The sequence below is a fragment of the Sapajus apella genome, unplaced genomic scaffold (genome assembly GCF_009761245.1).
Source record: "Sapajus apella isolate SASKATOON/1434 unplaced genomic scaffold, GSC_monkey_1.0 scaffold9, whole genome shotgun sequence".
NCBI lineage: Eukaryota > Metazoa > Chordata > Mammalia > Primates > Cebidae > Sapajus > Sapajus apella.
The window spans coordinates 790695-814449 of record NW_022436949.1 but is presented as its reverse complement, the minus strand read 5'-3'; the positions used below and the strand labels follow the sequence as shown (position 1 = coordinate 814449).

General features: G+C 40.6%; 1 protein-coding gene across 1 annotated transcript; it reads right to left on the bottom strand.

Moving 5' to 3' along the window:
- Positions 1 to 568: 568 nt before the first annotated feature.
- Positions 569 to 23490, bottom strand: OLFM4 (olfactomedin 4). Its single transcript, XM_032277318.1, has 5 exons — positions 23189 to 23490; positions 18387 to 18539; positions 10752 to 10964; positions 9613 to 9772; positions 569 to 2620 (listed from the first exon to the last, which is right to left on the bottom strand). Exons 1-5 carry the CDS (start codon positions 23366 to 23368, stop codon positions 1818 to 1820), a joined length of 1509 nt encoding a protein of 502 aa, XP_032133209.1. The 5' UTR covers positions 23369 to 23490; the 3' UTR covers positions 569 to 1817.
- Positions 23491 to 23755: the final 265 nt, after the last annotated feature.

Below are 23755 nucleotides of genomic sequence, written 5' to 3'. Positions count from 1 at the left end.
TCTGGCTCAAAAAGCTTCGCAAGGATTCAAAATGAGCATTTCAGAAAGACTAACTCCATCAGTCCAGTTGTCCTTCCAGCTCTAGGTCACCTGTCCTCTTACACATTCTCTTTGGTAAAGGTACTTCTCTTCCTGGTACAGCCAGTTAGTCCTTTTGCTTTCTGCCCAAGTCCTCCTGTTTGGGGAAGATCCAGAGGCTTCTGATCCATGTTAATAGCTCAGTTGGAAAAGAAACATAAGCCACATAAATGTAGTCTAGCATTGGAAATAATCAGATCAGTCATGCAAATTAATTAGTACATAAGGTCATATCCCAAAAGATAATAGGGCAATCTCGTACAATAACTGCCAGAAAGAGTGGATTTTAAAGGGAAAGGAAAACTAAAGAGCCAGTCTGACTTTGGACTCTTTTTAAAGTTATTAATATCATCTGTTGTTAGCTATGTGATCTCCTAGCACTGGTGTTTGGGAGGTAGCCATTCTCTGAACATCATAGCAAGATATGGACTACCCCAGTAAGAGCTTTTTTTTTTTTTTTAACTAAAAAGTAAATAAAACAAAAGACGACTTTTTTTCAAAGCACATTTTAATCATGTATTTAAAAAGGGGGAGTAAAGCATTTAAATGGCCATCCTATAGACTAGACTTGACCATCAAAGGAAAAACAAAGACCACATGATAAAGCCATTCGAAAGCACAGAAGTACATCATGTACACTAGCAAGGCTTCCAACTACTGCACTGATTAGCTAGATATTCTCAGTAGCTTTCTGTATCTCATCCTAGAAAAAAAATTAAATTTTTATTTTCTTACAAGTTCCAGGCTTAAACAAAGGCAAAAATTACATGCAACAATTGATAGGCTTATAAGTTGCACATATGCTCCAAGGTCTTTATTATATAACAATAAATGCTAGCACTTTATTGCTACCATCAGATTATCTTAGTCTTAGAGCCATGTAAATAGAAGTTCATGATGAAATCAAAGAAAACTAATTTTTCTAATCTTATATCTGTTCCATAGAAAACTATTAATTTTTTTAAAGCAATAGGTAGAGAGTGGGTAGGGGGAATTGGTTAGTAAGTCTGGTTCTGATCTTCTGAGCTGCCTTTGGAAGAAAGTTAAGGTAGAGGGTTCTACTGACTTTTAGGTCAGTGGACAATGAGAGAAAAGAAAAAGCACGTGCCTCATCTGCAGGTCCTTCAGGGCTTTATTTGCAGTGTACAATTTAATGCATAAAAAGGCCTTTCTCCATAAAACTTAGCGCTTTACAGGTACAATAGAAGCGTGCCAACTTTACTTATCTACCACATACAAGCATCATTCCAGGTGCTAGTGAGGAAAAAAAAAAGTTGGAGATTTGGTCCCTCAAGGAGCTCCAGATATTAATCTGCCTAACTAATCCCCAGGCACGGAGTAATTAGTGGGGTTACATGGAAGAGAACTGGTCACTGGGCAATCTTTCCTGTACAAAGAATCCCTGGAAGCCATACTGAGTTATCTTTAAGTTCCTTAATTTCCAGATGCCACATCACAGTAGGCTTCACTAGACCCACAGTGCCCCTAGACCTCTGACAATCCCACCCTAGAAGGACTTCACTTCAGTTGGAAAATGCATCTGAAGAGGCAGATGGCTCCTGAGAGAACTCACCAAATTAAGACAAATATCCTAGGTCTCTAGTGTGTAGAACTATGCACCTAAATATTGCTGCAGAACGAACACACTTCTAGAAGCTCCTGCAGACATATAAGAAAGTGGAGAAGACGATTTTTTCAACAAACATTTTATTTCTCTTTCACCCTAATACCTAAACAGCTTACTGGGGCTTCTGCAGGACAAAAAGATCATAATTCAGAAGGTAACCATCATTATAGACATAAAGTTTCCGGTCAAAAGGGTTATAGTTAATGCTCTGTACTTTTTCCTGCATCTTCCACATTACAATGTCTAGTTTGCCCTCTTTCCCTGTGTTTGTATCATAGTAGTAAAAAATTTCTTCTGCTTTAGTGTTCAAAGTACGGGTGGCATACAGAACCCCACATACCATGAAGGCATTAGAAGCAGATGGCTTATACTGCTTGGTATACCAGGTGTTTAGCACCTCAAGTGTGGTGTCATTGAGTTTACTAATCACCATGTTACCAGTGCTGGCTTCAGTTGAATAAATCACCCACAATCCATTCTCATCCACAGCAAAGTCAATATCTTGCCAAGCAACATTCGCATATGAAAAACGGTTATTATAGGCAGCATCAGGAAGAGTTTGAGTCACAGCAATCCTGTTGGTGGTGAGGTTAATTCTGGCAATATTCCTGGTGTTGTACAAATTGACGTACATGTTGTTGTTGTAAACTGCTGTACCACTACCTTGGCCATAGGTGATCCGCAGCTCTCGAGCATTTATATACAATAGCAAATCATCTATTGTGTTGTACAGTCTGTAATACTCCAACAGTCTCCCATCTGTATTCAATGGCGCCACCCAATACAGTTCTTTGTTTGGATGTTGGGAAGAGTGATCCCTACCCCAAGCACCATACTTATAAGAAAACCCTCTCCAGTTGAGCTGAACCACAGACGGTTTGCTGATGTTCACCACACCACCATGACCACAGCTCCCTATACAAACAAGAAAGTAAAGAGGCATTTTTAGAGAAAAGAAATGATGGAATACAAATAGTTTAATATCCTAAGCACCAAAGGAATCTATAAATATGTTTCCTGTCAAGGTTCAATAACAACAGTGGTTCTGATGGAGAAGGAGGGCCAAACCTCCTCTTAGTTTCAGTCTTAATGCAAACTCGATGTCAGCTCTATGGAGAACTACCTGCTGCTTCCATGGGTGGGCTTTCAATCTAGAAAACAGGAATAATGAAACTGCCAAGAACCATATTTAAAAAGTTTGAAAGCCCAGAGAGAGGAAAGGGAGACTTAGTAAATTTAATACATTTCTTTCTATCAGAGGGCATTTTGCAAATATTATCTTATTTCATTTTTCTTATAGCAAAATCAAGAAAGCAAGATTATTCCACAATCCTACCCTATTTCTATAAATCCAAAAGATGTTATTCACCGGGTCAGTCAACCCCAGAAAGAATTGTGATGAAGGAAAAGGTTTTCCAGGCAAGGCTTCATGCCCTTCCTCATTCTCCCCTTCCCTGGAACCCCAACTGCACATCCATGCCAGGTACCAATCATGCTTTAAGCTATTCTCAGACGAGGACATTTTAAATGTAGCACATTATAGATCCAGAAAGATGGTCCTATAACGGTGGGATTTCACCCTTGAGAAGCCATAAAGTTATTTTGGGGCAACATTGCCTGCTCCTTCCCCAATGCACAGCCCATCAATAAATCACTTGGTGAGCATCCTGCTGCAGAGTTACACGGTGAGTCCACATATGCTATTGTGCCATAAAATGACATGCAAGCATTTCATCTTTCCATCCCGACACTGTCATTGTCACAATGTGTACAATCAAGTGGGACCAGATTCACTGGTCCACTGAATCTACATTCCCTGTAACACTTGGGTAAATGACTCAGTCTGGGCAATCAGCCCTTCACATTGTACTCCCTCTGAAATGCCTGCCATCCCAGGAGTTTACGAGCTATAAAAATAAAATAAAATTCCTCCAGTATTTTTATAATAACTATCCAAAGAGTTGAACACACATTTTCTGGGATCTTAACATTCAAAAAAAAAAAAAAAAAAAAAAAAAAAACCCGTGAGATGGTTTATTGGATAACAAAGAAAACCCAACTTCAAGTATATTTGAGGTCATATTCCCTCGTCATGCTGCTCAGAGCAGAGCAGGTGAGACAGGAAAGGAGCAGAACCTGAATCATTGGATCTGGTTTCAAATGCTTGGGGGGACTCAGAGAGCCATTGAGAAACATGAGGTGAGCTGGAGCCAAAAGCAGAGCTGCAAAGAATTGCCTGAAATTAGCATGGAGGCGGGGAAGGGGGAGCAAAGCCTTTGTCTCTGGGTCTCTGCTGTGTCCAATATGGAAAGACTCATTCCTTTGCTAGCTAAATGCTTTTCCTCCCCACCTTCCTCACCCAAGAACTGCTCAAAGGTAAAACCATTACTAGAAATTCTGCTTTTATTTTTCCAACCTGCTGGGGCTTTTTGGTCCCAGAATTAAATATGTGTTCCTTAAATGCTCTCATAAATCCGCAGTTGGTGAGAAAGCCAGCCAACCATACAACAGGTAGAGAAATGAAACCACACTGTACCCAACCTCAAATAATTTTGCATATCATTAAGCAGAACACAGTAGCAGGTTTATTTTAATAATGCATGTGCCATTTCATAAATAAAAAAGCAACGTGTGTTCAGCCAAGAGACTATTCTCCACTGAAGAAATAATAAATAAAATTATAAATTATTATTTCTTCTACTAAAAATGATCTCTCAGATGAATGCTTGTTTGCTTTTGTTTATGAAACAATGCATGAATTATTAAAATAAAGTTAGCAGTGTGTTCAGTTTAATGATAACAAAAACTGTTCAAGTTTCCATATGCTACAAACTGGATGTTCTAGTTAAAATATCTTCCTGAGAACTTATTTATTTAACCACATTTCATTCAGAGGAAAGTCACTTTTTTTTCTTTTAGGTTAGAAGACAAGAATTGTTTGCTTCATTGAATGTTGCCTTCCTGAAAAGAAAATATCCCGAACCAACAGCAACAAAATATTTAAGGAAAATTTATGATGCATATAACTTATTCAAGCACCTCCACAAGGTTAAAGATAAACTATTCTGTCCCTAGATGTGAACATTTTTAGATATGAAGGAACCAAAAAAAACTTTTCAAAAATTACTATTACTACTACCGTTGCCAAATACTAATTGCACTATTATTAGTATAATAGTATTAGTACCATTACTATTGTGACTAATAATAATGTGGCTTATCATTTCATAAGCTGACCAGAAGATTCAAATTGCCCAGTAAAAATATTAAAATTGTATGAAGCTCTTTTTCTCACCTCCCAAACATTCCTAAACACTTTCCTGTTCATTTGCTATCCTCCTTTTTCCTCTATGGGCAAGCATAAAGGGCCATTTTTAGGGCCTTGGCTATGGTAGAAAGGAAGTAAAAACAGAAATGAGAACCCAACGTTGTTGCCAATGCTACACACGTGGCCACAACAATGTCAGACCAGGAAAAATGCTGTGGCAGGCTTCCTCGACTCCTGGCAGCAAACCATCTTGGACACGATACTGAAACTGACAGCCAGCCCAGTGCCCGCTGTTCCTCAGAGTCCCCATCTCCCCATCCCATCTTCACTGGGCTTCTCACTACCCTCCCTTATCTCAAACTCCTTCCCAGCCCCTTCCTTCATGTCAAGGTTTTAGATGCACTTCATTCCCAGTTTCCATCCCAATTTCATCCTGACACTTGGGCAACAACCCATAGCCCAATCGTGACCCAAGAATTCTGAAAGATCCTTGAATCATTTTGCATTTTCTGGTGGAAGAGAATACACAGCACAGAACTGTCAGGAGCAAAATGTCCTTTTACCTACTCCACAAGCAAGGAAGCAAAGATAATTTGGTGTTAAGCAGATAGATGAGTTGTTGGAATTTTCTTGTCACTTCCAGAAACCGCAGGTGTACCTCTCTGTTAGAGCATCTGTGGAAGGCAGCCTCGTATGGAAAATACTACTAGACAGATTCTAATTGAAAGCCTGATTCCAATACTAGTTGTATAAATTTGAGCAAGTTACTTAACCTTCTGAGCCTCAGTTTCCTCATGTTAGAAGAAAAATAATACCAACTGTGCAAAAACAGTTATGAAAAATACAGAGAATGCATGTAAATGTTACTCAGTAAATGGTAAATATCTCAATATAATTATGTTACAATTGGAGGTTTAGATGTCTCCTTTCCTAGATAGTGGCTTCTGGAGGTTTCTTTATGCATCCTGGTAACCCCAGTACCCAGAACAGGGCCAGCCACACAGTGGCACCAATTCTGTTTTGTAGAATAAAGGAATGAAAGACTAATCAAATCACCTAAACTCAGCTTACCCTTATTTATAAGACACTAGCCTTCCACCCTGCTACATATCTGGTTTTTCAAAAAGCCTGGTATTTATTCCACGGAACATAATTTGATGAACCTTTACACAAGTGTAGGCTTGGTTGGCACTCTCTTCATCATGCAATTCATTAGATGGCACCATGGTATTCTGAAAATATCTGAGGAAGCCAGAATCATGAGACTTTAAAATATTCTGACTTGGCTTTTTAGAAGTATCATGGTTAGTAGCATTTTTTAAAGCCAATAATTATATGCCTGCAGAGGAAAATTAATCTTAGAGCTATTAATACACTCTCTCAACTGGGCAACTGAACTTTGAGCCAGGAGGAGAATATGATTGACTTATAAGGATTAGGCAATTAAAACAATCATAGTCACAAAATGATTAAGACTAAATTGACTCTGAAGTGTTAGATATATACTGCTCAACACGTGGCTCCTCCCTAAGCCTGGGATTTTAGCAGGTCACCCCATGTCTTTCAGAGCCCATTCAATCATCAACTACTTACTGTCACTGTGAACCAGCATTGAGCCTTGCATCCCCAAGAAAAATGGAGATCAACCCCTGAGCACTCCTATCACATTTGGCCTACATGCAGTCATTTAGATTCACAGGCACAACAGAGACAGACTGAAGTTTTAAAGGAAAAAAGTTAATGAGTAGGAGGCCAATTATTTTAGATTAGAAAGTTCTATGGAACGAGGCAGAAAAGGGTGTTGTTTGTAGCAAAAACCAAATAGAAAGCATATTTTATTGAACCTGGGATACATTCAGTTGTTCTAAATTCAAGCTGACCACTGGATTAGTAAACCATAGCTATAAGGGAGGGGGCCCCGAGAGCCCAGAGTTACTTTAGAGCTGAGACTTGCATAAAGGCTTTTTTTTTTTCTGTGCAACTCTGCAGTGAAAAAAGCAGACAGGCCAGATTTTAAAGTCCCATAATAGCGAGTAACTTTAATTAAAGTCTCCACAGGCTCACAAGTTTGTGGTGCCCGGGGATTTTCCAATTCTGCATTATCAACCAATCCAAACAGAAAGAGAGCAAGTGAAAGAAATTGATTTAAAAACATGGCCAAAAGTCAGTTTAATATAAACATCATAAATATAATATGAACAAAGCTGGAAGAGAGCCAAGTGGCTTGGCAGGGATTTAGGTACAGCCAAGGTTATGGGAAAGTGAGTGAAAATCTGGGTCCAATTTGCTTAAACAACACAGCTGGGCTAGGATGGATCACAGAAGTCTAAGGGTGAGGGCCTAGGGGAAAGTTCTGAGGAAAAAACAGAAAATCCAACAAAAACAACCCAACAGGCTCACTTGTTTTCCTCCCTGGGTACTAAGCAATGCATTTCCTCCCCACCATCCTCCTTGGCTTACTGCCACCTGATACCCTCGGTCCTGAGCTGACCAGGGAGCAAAGACCTTTGCAGTGCACCTTCTGCTCTCTCATTAACTACTTGTGTGGCCTCAGGAAAAGCAGTGTCCTTACCAGCCAAGTCTTCCCCTTTGAGACACAACGTGACTAAGTTAGATGGCTCTGAATATTCCTTCCTGCTCTCAAAAGTCCTCATGCTAAGGGATGCATAGAAAATTGTGCCAGAAAAATCTATTTCACAAGGAAGATTTGCCAGGCGTGTTGGGAGCTAGTTCAGGTATTATCGGGAGTTGTCATTGCTTTGGCCTCTGCCTCAGTGAGCCCTCTGTGGTCCAGCAGAAACAGTTCTCATTTGCTACATGTTTGCACCACTAATCCCAGACTAAATTTAGACTCAGTTTATTATAGAGGACAGACCATGATCTTTGCCCTAAACCTTCTCTGCAGGTTGAAAAATTTAAACAGTTGTTCATATTTATGTCACCTTCTTTCTGGAGAAGTTGAAAGGCCATTTTGTTCTGGGGCAGGATTCTGACCATTAGACGACACCTGTCGTAGTAGGACAGGCTCCCATTTGTAGAGGGAGGGAAAAGATCTGCCTGAACAAGACCAACAGGCTTATATCCATGGCTATACCTATTTAATAATTGAAGCCTTAAAAAAAATCAGTTATTGACAAAAATCCAGAAACACAATCTAAAAGAAAGCAGGTGGCCGGGTGTGGTGGCTAACGCCTGTAATCCCAGCACTTTGGGAGTCTGAGGCAGGTGGACCACAAAGTCAGGAGATCAAGACCATGCTGGCCAACATGGTGAAACCCTGTCTCTACTAAAAATGCAAAAATTATCTGGACTTGGTAGCAGACGCCTGTAATCCCAGCTATTTGGGAGGCTGAGGCAAGAGAATCGGTTGAACCTGGGAGGCAGAGGTTGCAGTGAGCCGAGATTGTGCCACTGCACTCCAGCCTGGCAACAGAGGAAGACTCTGTCTCAAAAAATAAAATAAAATAAGCAGGTGTGAGGATTGGAATTAATAAAAATAAAAGGGTTGCACGATTTGATGAAAATATACAGTCCTTATTCAGACTAAGATGCTCAGGACCTGCAAAGAGAAGGTCTCTGTGTCATCAATGTCTCAGAGGATGGGGATGAACGCTGTGGCTGAGAGGCGGCCTTCAGTTCACCTGGAGGGGTGCACTGCAGGGCACAGTGATCTGGCATTACTTTTCTTTCATTGCAAGGTTTTCACTTCAATTATCAACATTATTATTAATACCCATTGCCAGTGTATGAGTGCTAATCATAAGGCTCCCAGCTTTCCAAGCACTGTCTCATTAACCCCCCCACCCTGCAAGGCAGGCACTATTATTCTCCCATTTTAAAAACGAGGATATTGAGGATCCTTGTTGCTGCAGCCACCCAGCTGGGAAGCCCGGGCCTTTGGGATTCTTAAGCTATGCTCTTGAACCGTACACTCCACTGCCTCTGTTCATGGGTATATTCGCAGAACCCCCACCTCTGTGCTGTACTTAACCCCAAGAAGGATTTATTAGAGACTAACATGCCACCCTTACCCTCCAAGAACTCATGGTCCATGAGGAACAGCAAGACACATCCACAAGCACTATGATATGTGGGGTCATTCCTTTAATCCTCACTGAATCTCAGGACACACAATATAGCAGGTACTCAGCATGCATTTATAGGAAGAATAAAGGAAAAATTAAAGAGGAGAAAGGGAAAGAAAGAGAGAAGATGGGAATATTGAAGGCATAAACCTAGCTCATCAGATAAGTGAGCCAATTAGCCCTTAAATCCACAGGAAAGTAGATGCCACACACAGATTCCAGAGGCTTTCCCCTGAGGCCTCTGATAGTGCCTCCATTACCATAGAGATTTTTGTTCCCTGTGAGTAAATGCAAAAAGAATACGTGTAACTTCTGTATTTGTTTTAAATCAACTCATTGTTTGTGCTCTTCCTCTGTGAAACCCAGAATATGATAGCATGTAGAATACTTGGGAGGAAGGGAATTTAAAACACGGAAGAGAAAACTGAGAATTAAAAAAAAAAGAAAAAAATCTCACCTTCTCTTTCACCATTGCAATCCCCAATCCGTTCCCCACCCCACTCACAGCTCCTTATGGGATCCGGCACAAGTGGTTACAGAAGTGGCATGCTTACCTGGAGTGGGAGAAGGACGGACGAGAGGGGCGTTTTCCCCTTTCGAGGCCTCGCACTCTTTCAGCTTGTTCTTCAGAGCCACGATTTCTTTGCGAATGGCAAGGACATTGTTTTTGTCTAGAGTCTCAAGCTGCTCTACCAGGAGAGTCATATTCCTTATCTAAGGAAATAAAAATTCAGAGTGACTTTATATTATGGTGCAATTTCTTTCATAAACATTCCAAGGCTGAATTTGTCATTTAGTGAAACATTGCAAGAGAATACACCAGAGATTCCTCTGAATGGTTTCATTTGGAAGAATACATTTTATGGTTTAGCGTGAACGCCTGTCAGATCTCAGGCAGATGTATGTGACAGGAAGAAAATGGCAAAGATTTTAACAGCTTTAATAATAGAGCCCAAGCTCATTCTCAGCATCCACAAATGTCCATTAAAGTTCATTTCTAATAAAAACTTCCCCTATAAACTTGTGTTTACTCATATTGTATTATAATTAAGTTTCTAATGAATGGTTAGGGCCAGAGAAAGCTTAAATTCTAAAATACGTAACTAGAATTCTCAATTATAACCCATGTCATGACTGTGCAATTCTCGTTGATATAAATTACCCGACCATTACATTGATGTCATGATCTCTATCCACAGATCTTAAAAGGCTTCACAGAAATATACAAGAAATTTCTTAAAGGGGGCTTCCAGTTTGTAGAGAAGGATTCCAGGTTATTCAAAAGGAGAAACAAACCTAACGAGTTTACCACAATCAGGTATATTGTGGATTTCTAGATCCATGAGGATAAATCTAGACCAGAGAACACACCTCATCTAGCTTGGCCATGAACAGTTGTTCAAATTTATGTCACCTCCTTTTTAGAGGAGTTGAAAGGGCGTTTTGCTCTGGGGCCGGATTCTGACCATCAGACAACATCTGCTCCTACATCAGCACATTCCCAATGTGCTTAACTTACTATTCAAACACAGGCTCTTACCCAAAACAGAACATAGTGACATGCCATGTGGCCATGAGAGAGTAGAGAATTAGAAGTCGGGAGAGACAGTTTCATTTCCTGGTCCTAGCACTTGCTTATAGTCAGTGAAGGGATTTTATTATTAGTTTACCAGGAAGAGAGTTCACTCCTTACCTCCACCTCCAGCTGGTCAACAATTTCTGAGCTTCCACCAAAACTCTCCTTCAGCTGTATGACCAGTTTCTCCATCTCCTTCACTTCTACCTTGATCAGCTCGAAATCCAGTTCAGTGTAAGAAATGATATCCTTCTCCATGATCTCAATTCGGACAGTCAGGTTTAACAGTTTCTTTTCATACACACTGATTAACTGGACATATTCCTTCACCTGAAAGAAAATCAAACGGTTCAGCCCAATTTCCTGAGTAGCATCACACCATCTTCTTCCACTACTGAGCCCTTGAGGACTATTTGATTCTTTCCAATAATTGTTTTTTGTAAAGACATAGATCAAAAATATATTTAACTAGATTTTTGAAATCTATCCATATATAAAGAACTTATTACTCCAATTGAGGGGAGGTAGAATTTACACTTTGCTAGACTAAAAATAATTTTGCTTCAGCATCGTCATTTGCAGGTATATTCTAATTTCCATATTTTAAAAAGCTTTTAGATTCAGGGGTAATATCCAGGTTTGTTATATAGGTAAACTCATGTCATGGGGGTTTGTTGTACAGATTATTTTGTCTCCCAGGTCCTAAGCCTAGTATCCAATAGATTTTTCTCTTTGTTCCTCTCCCTCCTCCCACCCTCCATCCTTGAGTAGGCCTCTGTCATTCTCTACTTTGTGTCTATGTGTTCTCATCATTTAGCTCCCACTTATATGTGAGAGCATGTGGTATTGGTTTTCTGTTCCTGTGTTAATTTGCTTAGGATAATGGCTTCCAGCTCCATCCATGTTCCTACAGAGAGCATGATCTTATTCTTTCTTATGGCTGCAAAGTATTCCATGGTGTATATGGCCCATATTTTTTTTAATTCAGTTTACCATGATAGGTATTTAGGTTGATTTCATGTTTTGCTATTGTGAATAGTGCTGCAGTGTCCATGTATCTTCATGGTAGAACGATTTATATTCCTTTGGGTATATATCCAGTAGAAGGATTGCTAGGTTGAATAATAGTTCTTTTTAGTTCTTCAAGTCACCACACTGCTTTCCACAATGGCTGAACTAACTTACACTCCCAGCAACAGTGTATAAGTGTCCCCTTTTCTCGGCAACCTCACCAGCATCTGCTATTTTTTGACTTTTCAATGATAGCCATTCTGACTGGTGTGAGATGGTATCTTACTGTGGCTTCGATTTGCATTTCTCTAATGATCAGCTGATATTGAGCTCTTTTTTCTTAATCTCCATTTTAATGTTTGAAGAATTTAGCTCCCCAAACTAAACGGGTCTGTATCATAGTCTCTTGCAATCTCTCCTCCCTTCAACATACTTACTCTAATTGGGGTTTCTCGACCTCAGCATTGTTGGCATTTGGGGCTGGATTGTCGTTTCTTCTGGGGGCTGTGATGTGAACTTCAGAATATTAAGCAGCTTTCCTGTCCTCTTCATGCCAGTCGTATCCACCCACATCCCAGTTGTGACAACCAAAAATATCTCTGGGCATTGCTACATGTTCCCTGGGGACAGAATCATTGCCGCCGCCTTCCATTTAGAACCACGGCTCTAAATCTAAGCATTTTCTGGAAGAGGGAGAAATGTGCTACACAGAATTCCTTCTTTGATCACCATATGCAATTAGTTTTGATCCCCTCTGCCTTTTACAAAGTGGCACAAAGATCCAACCTACTACACAATATGTGAGCGTGTGTGCCCTGCAGAGTGCACATTTCATTAAGTGCACCCACATTTATTCCAAGAACTGATTATTGCAATCAGACCTTTAAATTACACATTTGTTGCATATATTTGAATGTCTGATTATTAAGTTAAAATACTTCCAAAAATTCCCTTGGCGGTTTAGTGTATAATTGGAATCTCCAAATGGATATTTTAATAAACACAGTTGGTGGTTCTTTCTGTGTCTGATCTCTACAGAAAATGCCATGGCTTTTTTAAGGGCCTGCTCATTAAAAGTTGCTGGCTTTATATGCTTTTTAAAAATTTGAACAGAAGTGATACTTTCCCCAAAACTGCACTAATATCAAGTAGCTGATCCACAGTGCCTAGATGAATTTAGAGCCAGATGTTGGCCTCTAATCCTTCTAACACCAAAAGCAATCCTAACTTCTGTAATTTCAGCCCTTCCGCTTAACCCCATTGTGCAAATTAAAGTAGACTCATAGACCACAGACCTAAAGGGCTAGGGCTTCAGGCAAAAAGGATTTTAATGAAAGCTGAAAAAACAGCCCTTGGCACTGCTAGTGTATCTCCTCAGGCAACTGATGCTCACTGCCATCAGATGTACCATAACTTGGAGGATGACAAGGCTGGGGTGATATTTTGGTGGATATAAAGGTTAAAACATATATACAGCCGCCCCTCAGTATCCATGGGGGATTGGTTTCAGGACCTGCCAAGAATACCAAAATTCAAGGATGCTCAAGACTGATAGAAAATGGCACAGTATTTGCCTACGATCTACACACATCCTCCCAAATCCTTTAAATCATTTCTAGGTTACTTATAATACCTAATACAATGTAAGTGCTATATAAAGAGTTGTTATATTGTATTGCTTTTTATTTGCATGATTTCTGTTGTTGTATTGTTATTTTTATTAGGTTTTTCTCCCTGAAATTTTTCAAACCGAGTTTGGTTATATCTGCAGATGCAGAACCCAGGGCTAGGGAGGGCTGACTGTAGATATAAAATCTAACAAGTCCCCCTCAAAAGTGCACTACAGATATAGGGCTGCCAGGTTTCAGCGTCTACAAAAATCAGGCATAAAACCTTGCCTATGGTAAAAATAAATAAATAAATAAGGTGCCAATCCATTACAGAAATGGAAGTTTGAGAAATAAATATGCTTGTTGGCATTTGGCCTTGCCAGCTCTTGGAACAAATGAAACACCCTCAGCTTCTCTGGAACATTTTGGTGGCACATCGCAGCTGTTGTTCTACAAAAATGAGTGATTCAACTGTCATCTCTGCTAAATAAAATGTGGCTCTCCCAGAGTCTCACAAAAAAAGCAAGGCATATTCCAGAGTTTGTTCCCTATAAAACTGTGTGGTGTGCCTGCCATGGCGCAGACACAAAATGAAGGGTCTGTGAAGATCCGTTTGGGGAAAAAAACTCGAGGTTCTTCAGCGGACGTTTAGAGGAAGCTCAGTGGTTTTCAGGAAAACGGCAATCATCGTCGAGTGAGAGGACACAAAAGAATTTGGGGATGGGCCAGAAAGACTTCAGAGTATGAACTTTACTTTTATTAATTTAAGTAAATCATTCGTGTGGCCCTTCACATATATGAATCTGTAGCTTTGGGACAGCGTGGACAATGCTGAGCGCAGGCCAGCTCCTCCAGGAGGTGTAGTCATGGGAGAGGCAGCCCAGCTTGCGTGGGAGTGTCCAGTCCCACGTCCCTGGTACTTGCTGCACTTTGTGCCTTTTTAATTCTTCTAGAAAATACAGTCATTTGCTGCATAACAACAGTTTTGTCAACGACAGACCACATGTATGACAGAGGTCCTGTGAGATTATAAATATCGTATTTTTACTGTACCTTTTCTACATGTAGATACATATGGATACACAAAAGCTTACCACTGTATTATAATTGCCTACGGCATTCAGTACAGTCACAGGCTGTACAGGTTTGTAGCCTGGAGCAACAGGCTATATCATATGGCCTAAGGGTGTAGTCAGCTACATGCTCTAGGTTTGTGTAAGTACACCATGATGTTTACCAAGTTAAAATCACCTAATGACGCATTTCTCAGACTATGTCCCTGTCTTTAGCTGACCTGTAGCTATATTTTGATGTAGAACAGTGGTTCTGAATGGAGGGAGGGTGGCAGTGGTGGTGATTTTGTCCTCGGGAACATTCAGCAATGTCTACAGACATTTTTGGTTCTCATAACTGGGGTTTGGGTGGGTGCTACTGGCATCTAAAGCCAGGGATGCTGCTAGACATTCTAGCAAGAATATGGGTCTAGCCTTGAGGGGACACATCCTGTATCAACATCTTTACCCTGAAGCTCTTCATCACAAGTCTGAGCACTAGATGGCCCATCCATGCTTGTATTTAAGCCACCAGCCTAACATTCACAGCTTCCATTTTATTTTCCTTGTTATGCACATACTATATCATTGGTGAGGAAAAAAATTTGTGTGAGGGTTGGTTTTAGGGTAGTGATTATTGTTCCTTATAATAAATGTGGTCTTGTAAAAAGGATGTGGTGCAGCTGGCTAGTAAGCTAACGAATTAATCTGGTTCATGTTTCTGCCAATCGCTCAAAATCTGTGATTATTACTACGGCCAGACTATTTGAAAATAAGTAAGTTGGCTTTGCAACATACTACCATTTTCAATATATGTTTCAAAGTAAATGCAACAGGGTTCACTGAGCCTGAAGTGATTGTAAAGACATAGAAAGTACTTTGGAGCTAGATCCACCTAGACTCACATCTAACTTCAGTACTTAGTGGGCAAATCACTTAATTTCTCTAACCCTCAGTTTCCGGTAAGCTGGAGGAATGATACTGAGCTTACAAGATTATCATAAAGACTGGAGATAATGTACATTAAGTGGCCAGCTAATGAAGGCCCTATGAATTACAGAAATTAACAGAGAAACAGTAATTTCAGTGTTTTTCAATCTGACCTTTTAATTTATTGTATTTCACTGCACAAAATATGGCTCAATCAATGTTGTTTCTTTATGGGTTGCCTTAATGTCTCCTAGGCTGCCTCAACCTTCCCTTGCATGAGGATCTACTAGCAAATGTGTCATATTAAATAACTCACCCCAAAGATCATAAGCCTCCAGAGAAAAGAGAAAATCCTGAGCTGCCTTTTGTGCCATCCCTTTCCTAAGTATAGTCACAAAAGGACATATCATAAACAACAGAAAAGCAGAAAATGCTTTCAGCATCTTATGCAGAGGCAGCTCCCTGTCTTCTCTGTGTACTGGCAGATAATGAATCAATGTAAAGCAGTCAAAAACCTTTTCTACTGGCCTGTCCTAAATGGACATTCTCCCAGGCCCCCAGATAAATGATGATCTGCAAGGCAACCATGGGACAGCTGTAATGATTCATCTGGAAATTCAAAAGCGCTCAGCTACAGAGATAACTTTGGATTTGAAGGCATTACTGACCCACTGCATTTCTTCCTGGGCCTACTTGGAGGATGCTAACAGCATGACCAAGACGAAAGAGAGTTGGGGTGATTTTGAAGACTCAAATTCTGACCTGGCTTAACCAGCCAAGAGAGGAATGACCTTGGGCAAGTCTCTTTACCTTTACGAACTGAAGTTTTTCTGTCTCTACAATGGGAGAGAGAACACCTGGCCTATCTTCCTTAAAGGATTACTTGAGAGGAGAATAGAACTGGCAGCACTTGAAAAAGCACAAACAAAACTGCTCTATTATTGTTGTTATTATCACCTGTTACACTAAATCGATTATATAAATCTTAGCTAACTTTTCTTAGGCCTCAATTACAGATTTTTTTTTTGTTTTTTGGATCAGAGCAGCCACTGACTGACACTTTCAGAACTAAAACTTTCCCACCTATTCTGCACTTCCTCCCTAGCTGTTATTAGCAAAGCAGATGCTACCAGCCCCCCATACAGGACTGGAATTAAAGGTCCCATATTCACAAACCCGGCAAGCCACATACTCTCCCTGGAGCACATGAGGTTTCAAACTGCCCTTCACACTGCTGCCATGCAAAGACTACATGCAAATCAGTAGTTTCCACTATTTCAAAGCAAATGATTCTAACTGAAAAGATCTTTACCTAGGATTTTCCTCTACTTGTTATGTTTTTATGCATAACTTCTTATCTGTACTTGATTATGCTGGAATAAGGCTATGAATATTAATGGTTGGAATTTATAATTTAGTGCTGTGCCTTTTCCGCTGATTAATTCAAGGACATTTTATTTCTTAAGCAGCTAGGTTTCTAGAGTAGTCAAACACATTTTCCTGGACACTAATTTAAACTCAGAATATTTGTCTACCAATTCAGGCTGAAAGTAGGGTCTCAGCCTCATCATAATTTTTGTTTTAAAGGATAGCTATGTTGGATGTTGAGGTGGCAAAGCTTAAATTTCTTAGGAAAACTTATTCTGAATCGTGCAGTAAAGCCAGAGCTCCTTGTAAATTAATGGAGTTGTATTAAATAATGCATAATGTGATTATAGCCTAGCTTGGACTTCACCTGTGCAGAAAATAGGAACTTTTCTAATTGATTTCTAACTTGGCTGAAAAGGTGGAAGGGCTCAAAACTAGAACGCCAAGTCACATTGCTCCAGCCAGCCCAGAGAAAGGCAAACCCTTTACAGTAACTTCCTCAGACTGAAGAAAAAAACAGTAACCACAGAGTTCAAGCCAGTGTTTTTACCAAGGCTGAGAGACCTATTAGCCTTGATTCAAATTCCCAGGGAAGCCTTCAATTTTTGTCTAATGTTGGACACATCAAATGCAATGTTCCTGCTGAGACAATGGAAAATAACCATCAAGAAAGAGAGATGGAAGGTGGGGACGAAAGTGCGGATGGTTAAAAGGTAAAAAATGAAAAGTAGTTAGAAAGAATGAATAAGGCCGAGTATGTAATGGCACAACAGGGTGACCATAGTCAATAATAATTGTACATTTAAAAATAACTAAAAGTCTAATTGGATTGTTTGTAACACAAAGGATAAATGCTTGAGGGGATGGACACCCCATTTTCCATGATGTGATTATTATGCATTGCATGCCTGTCTCAGGGTATCTCATGTACCCCATCAACAAATACAGATACTAGATACCAAAAAAGTTAAAAATTAAAAATAAAGGGACTACAACCTTGCATCTTACTTGCAGAAAATGGGAAAAGAGAAAAGAGACTACAACTTACTGTCACACAAAAAAATAAAAAGAGAGTGGGAGAGAGAGAAGGAAGACAACAATTTGTAAAGATAAAAAAGAGTTAAAGAAAAAAGAGAGGGAGGGGAGGAGGATGAGAGGGAGAGGATTTGAAGGAGTGGAAGTAGAGGAAGAGGAAAAAAAGGAGAAAAAAAAGGATCATCCAAAAGTAAGAAAATACCCAAAATTTCCCCAAAAAAAGAATTAACCAGGAAAGGAAAAGACAGATTAGAAGGAATGAACAAGGGGAAGGATTGAGACAAGAGAAATAAGAAACTAAAGGATGCACGAATAGAATCGAAATAGAAAAGGAGAAAGAGGAGGGAGATAGCATTCAACTAAAGGGGACAGAGGAGAAGAAAGAAAAGACAGCAAAGCTTGAGGTAAGATCTGGAAGACCAAAGAAAAGCAGCAACATCAAAACAAAATACAAATTGCAGGTTGGGGTTTGCAGGGAGAGCTCGAGGCTTCCTTCCAACTGCATGAGTACCACAATACTATGTGAGGTTCTCTATGGCGTGAACAATCTCAACCCCACTTTCTTCCTGTGCTTTCATTTTCCCTGCTATAAGAACTCCATTGGTGTCCTATAAAATAAACGCTAAAATCCCATAGAATTAAATGTGATGTTTTTGACACAGCGAAGAATGGTTGCTTATACATCCTAAATTAGAACACGTTTTGTTGTGTTTGCTTGTCCTTATCAAGAAAAGGAAAATGCTTACTTTAGAAAGCTCTTTCTCAAACTTCTCAGAAAGAGCATGAGCTGTGAATTCCAAGCGTTCCACTCTGTCCACGGGAAAGGTGGTGTCTGGCAGGGAAACAGAGCACTGGCAGGTCCCACGGTCATCCACAAAGCCGGTGACATTGGAAAACAACTGTAAATAATAACAAGTTGAACATCAGTAACAAGCTGGAATCTGAGCTTTCTGGCAACTGAAGTGACAGAAATTCGCTTGTCAAGAGCACTTACAGGCAAGTAAGTGAAGTCCAATACATAAATGAATAGAATTATAGAAACAGGCTAAAACAGCTTTGTTTTCACAGGTGGGGACCACATAGCATTTAGCCACATCGCCACTGGTTGTACAAAAACTGCTATATGAGCAGGCTTTATCAAAGGAAAGATTCTCCATTCTTGAGTCTTAGAGGAGATTATTCCTATCTCTATGCAAAGAAGGGGAAATAAAGAAGCTATGAGAGTGCTAAGTTCGAATTTCAATTCTAGCATTCGCTAGGTGTGAAACCTCCTTAATTCTCAGTTCCTTCATCTGTAAAATAGAGATAACCTACTTCACAGGGTTGTCCTCAGTATTCACAGAGTAATGTGAGCCAAGTCCCCGGCACAGGCTAGGTGACCAGTAAATGTCACTGTCTCTTTCCCTCTACTGCTCATTTTCTCTTCCTCACCTTCACCCCAACCCCAGTCGAATTCCTCTTCATCAGAATGAGGGAATCACCAAGGATATGGGCTACAGTGAAAATACACAATGCAAATTCATATCCTCTCATCGCCCGGGAAATTGTATAATTAACATCCTTCAAAATGGGAACCAGCCATTTGTTAGAAACTGAATAGTGTATGAGCTTGAAGGTTTTGTGCAAATTTTTTTAAATAAAAGTTTTTTTCCAGCTTACCATTTGCAGAAAAAGTCATTTTAAAATATTTGATGTTTCTTTAAGATATTCAGACTCACACTTCAGTGCCACTGCATATGTTTAAATGACAGGTTTGAAAGATTCTGTTTTTCTTTTGTCCCCTTTGAACTTCCCCAAGAGGATCCCAGCACATTTAACATTTTTTTATTACTACTGTTGCCTTACAGAGTAACCCTTGGCAGCCAATTTGCTGTGCCTTTTAATGATCTCCACTGAAGGCCAACCCAGAGCTCACCTGTGGACATCAGCCTGAAGGAACTTTTTATGAAACCACGAAGGAGATAGCAATGGTCTTCAGAGCTTGAAGAGACTCTGGCCATGTCTCTCAAAGTTCAGGTCAGCCAGCTGCAGGTGGTGTCATGTGTCCTGTGCATTTAATGGCTAAATGCATGATGCCTGAACAAGCTGGGTCTAGATGCTTCTATTATAATGAAGACTTATTTTATCAGTGGGCTTAGGTCCAATCAAGGCTTTTGCACCCAAGTTGTTTTTAATTTAAGTTTCCAGATGAGCAGAAAAAATACATATATAGGTGTGTATCCAAAAGTCTCTGTATGTGTATAGTCAAATTTTATGATCTTGGCCTCAATTTTTCTTTCCAGTCACATCCCCACATGGGAAGAAGTTCAGGAGTGGGGAGGAGAAACAAGCAGATTTATGTCGAACATGGGGATGGACAGCAGGGCTTGGATAGGGGAAGAGTTTTTGCCAGAGATGAATAAAGACTGGGCAAGATATACCAGGAACCTGTCAGAGGGGCCGGCTTCCCTTGAAACCAGCTTTATTCATTTCTCCAAAGATAGAAAGACTCCAGCTCAAGCATGCCAAGGCTTTTACAGAAAGAACTGACATATCATGGACTTTTAAAGAAACAGCTTATTATAATAATTGTCTAGCAAAAAAATATTGCATTGCATTTTGAGAAGGGGAGTTTAATTAGCTGCACAAAACAGGATTGGACCATTCTCAGAGTTCTCTGAAAAGCTCTGCCAACTCAGGAAATAGTGGATATCATCAAGCAGTCTCTAGACAGTCAACCAGGAATCACTAGCTAGTAACTTTTAGTCCTGAAGTTCACTTGAAAGACAGGCAAATAATTATGAGCCCTGCTGACAGCCGTTCCATCGGTTTCTATTGAACATCTCTGTCCCAACGCTGTGGACTCCCCTAGCCTCCATCCAGCTTATCATCAGCCCAGCATGCTCAGCTGACATCATAATGGTCCATAAGTTTGATCAGTGTCTCCCATTAGAGATATTTCTGCTCCTCGCATTCAAAGACAATGAAGCTAATGGTGATGAGTCTCTCTCTGCGGTGAATGCTCAAACTCTACGTGAATGAAGCATGGGGGATGGGACACAAAGACGAGTGCTTGTCCCCTTGGCCTTTGGAAGAATATGCGATTCCCCTTGCGTAGGGCAAATAGAACCCTGAGTATCCCACAAGACACCTTATACTGGTAAGTTTTCACTAAGCATGTGTTCAATTAGCATTTACTGATGTCTACACTATGCCAGGCTCTGGCTTTAGGGAGACGATGAGGAGTCAATTCCTGCCCAGGAATCAGGCCCACTGTCACTATGAAAGCCCTACTGGTTTTTTTCCAACCAGCCTGGTGGCCTGACAACAAAACACGTGACTCATTGCAGTTCCGACTATGCCAGTTACTGTGTGAAGCGGAGCATTGAGCCTTTTCCTAGTCTTGTGAATTGAGAACCCTACAGAGGCCCCTCCTTAAGAGGGAGAGAGTACTCTGAGTGCTTACAGCAGAAGGTGCAACTCACATTTAAGGTGATTTAAGGTTACTATTGGCTCTAATTAGTAGCCAAGCCTAAGTGTCAGCAAAGATTCAAGGCATAAAATAATAGTACTCAACATTTTCAAAGTACAGAAAATGATATGTTTGGAACATACCCAATGACAGTTATAAAAGGGTTTTCCACCACCTTCCAAAGAGCTCATCAAGCTGACAGTCAGCCCCAGAAAATTAGGTTTATAGTGAAATTGACTCCTAGTCCACTATAAAAAAAAATTTTGGAGTTGTGATACTGACTCACCAGGGAGAGATAAGTAAAAAGGAAATTAAAATCTCTAAGTACAATTTAACTACCATATCTCATCTACTTTTAAATATTTGTCTTTTTACCAGACAATAGGCATTCCGGATTTCTCTGCCTCTTGATCTATATTTTATTTTCTGTTATTATAGCTGACAATCTTACCCAAATGCTGGTTTCTGACTGGTGATGGAGCTTCATAATAAATTATTATTGTTAACCTCAGTCCAAAAAAAAGTGCTAGCCAATTCTGATTATCCTCAGAAATCACTGAGTACCATGGAATAAAATTATGTATCTGATTTCTGATTGCAAAGAATTCTTGTGCCTACTATGATTCCCAAGCCTCCCTCCTCTTAAAAATAATCAGTTTTCATCTGGAAATGTAGAAACCTGCATGTAGAGACATGGTGAAGAGAACGGACAGACTAATTTTGAGCTATATAACTTGCTAGCTTAGTGACTTAAAGCCAATGACTTCACCTTGCTAAGCCTCAGTTTTCATCTCTCTAAAATGGGACTATTAATTTTACCTACCTCTTAAAGTTAAGTAAGATAATACATATTATATACTTAACCTAGTCCTAGCATTTATTCAATACACAGTAAATGTTATTGCTGCTGTTTCCATCTAGGCCCTATCCAAACCATTAGTTAATTACCAAATTTTTAATATCTATATATTCTGATGGTCAAAATGAAAACAAACAAAAGCTTTTTCCTCCTCCTTCTCCCATTTGCCCTTCCATTCAGATGTGATCATGTAAGCAGCTACCTGACCTCTGAGTCAAGATCCTAGAAGTGCAGAGAGAGGAGCTTTGGCCCAGAAGACTCCCCGACTCCAAGTTATACCTTAGCAAGGATAGTCTAGGCGGTTCTGCAGAGTGGGGCTCCCACTGAAAGGTCCAGAGTGAAATGAATAGCTGCTTCTTACCTCCTAACCTCTCATGCCCTCCAGCCTATTCTCCTTTCTTTAAAGGAGATCCGAAGAGGACTCATCCCTCAAGGAACTGGGCTCACTATGACATCTATGCACTTAGCCTAGCTGTACCAGTCTATTTGTAATGCCTGACTTTGGGTTTTGTTTGTCTGTTGCTGCTGTTGTTTGGACGTGGAAATGGCCCTGAAGATACCCTATAAAGAAGATTGCAAAGAATGAACACTCCCCTAGGGAAACGTCTGCTAGTAGTAACACTTTGCTGAAGACCAATAACTCCTCCCCTTATTTCTGACACCCATCTCCTTTACAAACCAGGCCAAGAGAAATGGTCAGGGCTTCACCTAGAGCACTGCGGCTTTCATTCCCTTGAGGGCTACTCCTCACCATCCCGGGACCCTGCCGGGCAGCAAATCAATTGGACAAACTTTCCTGGAGCTGCAACTAAACAGAGTCCTTTCCCTAGCAATTCCCATCCTGGACTGTATATTAGAATCACTTTGGGAGAGGTTTTTTAAAATATCTGATTTCTAGACATCTATGCAGGATTTCTTTTACGCGTAGAACCCAGGCATCTGTGCTTTTAGAGTCGCCCTGGCCACCCATCCCAATATGCATCCAGATTTGAGAACTCCTCTAAAGCATAGATTTTCTCAAAAGTCCCAGCTACAGAACTGAGATGTCGTCTCTCTTGCTAACAATTTAATTATTTTACTGGCGCTTTCATTCATTTCTAGGGCACCTATAGTTAACAAGGGGAGTTGTAAATCTTTTACAGTGCCCAGGTCTAGCCATGCATGAAATTGTATTCAGGTCCCCAAAAGCAAGAGGCAGGGACTGAATGCAGATCATTGAGAATCTGGGGTCTCCTCACCTGGGACACAGAACCTCTGCCACCTGAGCTGCGGCTGCTCGAGTAGCTGGAGCCGGAATCAACACCTGGGAAGGAGCTGGAGCTGGAGCTAGGGAGTGGGGGTCCCACATCCCACAAATCCCCTGCAGCCTGGCCGAGGAAGAACAGAAGGGCTAGGAGAAATGAGAGGCCGGGCTTCATCTTGTCCTCTTAGCTGGAGCCTCTGGTTCTGCTCAGAGCCCAGGGGCTTCTTATAGAGCCCAGCAGGGATTTTCCCACGGCCAGCATGTAGGAAAAGAGGAAGTGGCCAGGGAACACGTAACCTGCCCCAGGAGGCTCAGGGCACCCAGGAATCTGAGTTATGGCCCACACCTTGACACTGAGGCCCACTCTGTGAGCTGCCCTTAGATCCAGATATGCCCTGCCAAATATTAACTCAAATGTGTTTTATAAAGCCCAATATATGGTTTCCCACTTAGTACTTCCTTGAAAGAGATGAGATCAAAGTAGTCTTTGTGGATGAGACAGAGCTTGGAGGCTCCAGGGAGGAAAATCCACCCTCCGTCCTTTGCCTTGCAGTGCTTCTAG

Excerpts from the sequence above, each read along its gene's own strand:
- OLFM4 (XM_032277318.1), bottom strand. The coding sequence starts at position 23,368 with ATGAAGCCCGGCCTCTCATTTCTCCTAGCCCTTCTGTTCTTCCTCGGC. Across the intron at positions 10,965-18,386 it reads TTGAGAAAGAGCTTTCTAAA|GTGAAGGAATATGTCCAGTT; the intron begins GTAAGCATTTTC and ends ATTTTCTTTCAG. Across the intron at positions 2,621-9,612 it reads CCGTCCTTCTCCCACTCCAG|GGAGCTGTGGTCATGGTGGT; the intron begins GTAAGCATGCCA and ends TTGTTTGTATAG.